General features: G+C 39.7%; 1 protein-coding gene across 1 annotated transcript; it reads left to right on the top strand.

Moving 5' to 3' along the window:
• Positions 1–617: 617 nt before the first annotated feature.
• Positions 618–1,389, top strand: LOC132304530 (uncharacterized). The gene has a single exon (XM_059802299.1). It carries the CDS (start codon positions 646–648, stop codon positions 1,261–1,263), a length of 618 nt encoding a protein of 205 aa, XP_059658282.1. The 5' UTR covers positions 618–645; the 3' UTR covers positions 1,264–1,389.
• Positions 1,390–2,802: the final 1,413 nt, after the last annotated feature.

Here is a 2,802-nt window from a genome sequence, read left to right as displayed (position 1 = left end):
TTCAACTAGTGGAATATTAATGCTAGTCAACATACTTTTGGTCATTGTTAATTATTTGTGTTGTGGCCCTTGTGGGAACCATGTTATTGGAATATTCTAAAATCTCTGTACAAATGCACACATTGAGACAACTGCACCCTAATGCATACACACTCATACACACACTGAATAACATATGAACAATCACACTGCACACAATCGAAAAATTATGGAAGATTAGGAAAAGATGATAATCAATGATGAGAAAGAAAAGTCATTGCATAAGTGATTATGCGTGTTGAATAACGAGATTCGTTCGATACAGTTCAACAAGTATCCGTATTGTATCGCAGAAATTATCGAGCACTTGAATGGGACTAAGTTGGCCTTTTCACATTTCATGATCAAAGAGGCAAATCAAGCCCATAAAAAAGGCTCCAAAATAATGAGTCTTAGGATGACTTCAACACAGATATGTTACATTATCTCATTGAGATAAGCACACACTATAGCTCTATTTCCTGGAAGCTGCAGAGACTTTGGCTTCAAGACTCTCTCTCTCACTCTCTTTCGTGAATAGTCAAAATTCAACACTTTGACTATACTAGCAGTGGACTATAAAATAGCTAATGTTGGTTACTCCTTTCATAACAAAGGGCCTGAAAGATGGGTGAGCACACCATGCCAGGCTCCGGTGAATTTCTGCCATACTATCAACAGACCGCCACTAGACCGGTGGTGGTGGTGTCGCCGCCAGGCGGAGAACTCTCCGACCCCAGCGTTGTCGTTCCCACCGACCACGTGTTGAGCCCTGGCAATCCAAGCCCTACCTCAAGCAGTCAACTGAACCCCAAGGGCTGCATTTCCAAACCAATCCGAAGGCGGACCAGGGCTTCCAGGAGGACACCCACAACCCTCCTCAACGCCGACACCACCAATTTTCGCGCCCTGGTGCAACAGTTCACTGGCTGCTCTAGTGGTAATTCCTCCTCACACGGGGCTCAGAGAGGCCCTATCAACTTGAGTTTTGGAGAGACGAGTGATGAGCGCGTTGTTTCGGTGACTTCTATGGTGGCGTCTTTCGGATTGAATGGTTATAATCAGCAAACATGGCCTGATCAACAGCAGCAGCAGCAACACCTACAAGAACAGCAGCAACAGTTTAGCCAAGAACCACATGAACAAGTGTATGGTGGTCAAGAGCAGCAATATAGTGTTTTCTCATCCGACAATAGTAATATTGTTAGTGATGTCTATTTCCCAAATGATAGTTATTTCTTTTGAGGATGGTGAGGAAATTTAGATATTGTTGAATTGTGACAAAATTTTTATGCATGCCTAGCAATGTAAATTTTTTTTAATTAATGCATGCGCATTCATGTGCTCTTGTTCTTAGTGTTTTATTGCTAATTGGGAAAATTTCTAATTGCCATGTGTGTTTGTGAGAATACAACAGATTCAACTATGAGAATAGTCGCTTTGTAGAATAGAGTTACTCTATATATGTACCCTACTTGATGATGCTATATGTCTTTTTACAATAAACATACATTCCATTATAAATATCAACACCTTTCATTTTTTATGGATGATGTTACAAACTAAAGAATATAATTGATGCATTTCGATCATCACATGTCCTCAAAATTGGTTGTTGGTCTATCCCTTTCTTTTTTAAGGAGTTTAGAGTAGATATGAATGGAGCAAATAAGAAGACCAACCTCTTGAAGCTAGAGGGGAATGGTCAAAGCCCACAAACCAAAAAAAATTTAGTTTTCCCCACAATCCAAGGGGATAAAAAATCAAAACCAAGCTAGGGTGGGACTAGGACACCCTCTTGTTTGGAGGGGTCCTGTGCGTCACGTTGTTTTGGAGTACAACATAGAACACAGAGCCAAAAGCAAGTCGGACTCATGAGACTTGGATTGGCTCCATGTTTGTATGCCAAAACTAGTTCGTTTGGTGCACAAGACTCTCCAAACAAGAGGGGATCCACTTTCATGCGTGAGACTTGCGTTAGGCTATGTGCTTATATGTTGGGAAAAATTAACTCCTTCTAACCTACTCAACGATTGGCTATTGTTGAGAGTTAAATTCCTCTTTTGTCACACACAGCGGAAACATCATCAGATCACATCAACACAAGTATATATGAATATAACAATCACACACATCCACGCACAACACAATATTTTACATGATTCACCTAACTCTAGGGTTACGTTCATGGGAGAGAGATTTCACTGTTAAGAATCAAGGAAGAGAATATACAACTACATGTCAAAACCCCACTCACTCACTCATCATCTCTTTTGAGGTTACATGTATACACTCGGGAATTACATATATTCATTCACCTCCTCACAACATTCACCCTTAAATCTCTTACATATTTTCTCTCTCTCTCTAAACCCCTCACATCCATCTCTATTTATAGAGTCTTTAAATCCAATTCTTCGTTGGACAAGGATTTCCCAACTTGCCTACAAGAAGTTATCATAATAATCACAACTCTAAAATAGAAACATAATGGGATACAATTTCCTCCACGAATTTTAGCCTTTCAAAACGAAAAAGGAAATTAATTTTCTGCACATAAATTTTGAGCCACAAACCCAACAATCTCCACCTTGCCTCAAAATTCTATTTTCGCGTGCTTCTCCATAGCTCCACCTCAAATAAGGATCTCTTCATACCTCTACCTTAAGCTCTTCACAACTCCACCTCCGCCTCAAATAAAGTACTATAATGAACTTGAGAAACACTTTAACAATCTTTATCTTTTCTCAAATTTCATCATTCTTCCTTTTCTCTATTCACTCC

The sequence above is a fragment of the Cornus florida genome, unplaced genomic scaffold, assembly GCF_030987335.1.
Source record: "Cornus florida cultivar Cherokee Brave unplaced genomic scaffold, ASM3098733v1 CherokeeBrave_3.0.0_Hap2_Chr01, whole genome shotgun sequence".
NCBI lineage: Eukaryota > Viridiplantae > Streptophyta > Magnoliopsida > Cornales > Cornaceae > Cornus > Cornus florida.
This window is presented reverse-complemented; position numbering and strand designations above follow the sequence as displayed.

Excerpts from the sequence above, each read along its gene's own strand:
- LOC132304530 (XM_059802299.1), top strand. The coding sequence starts at position 646 with ATGGGTGAGCACACCATGCCAGGCTCCGGTGAATTTCTGCCATACTAT.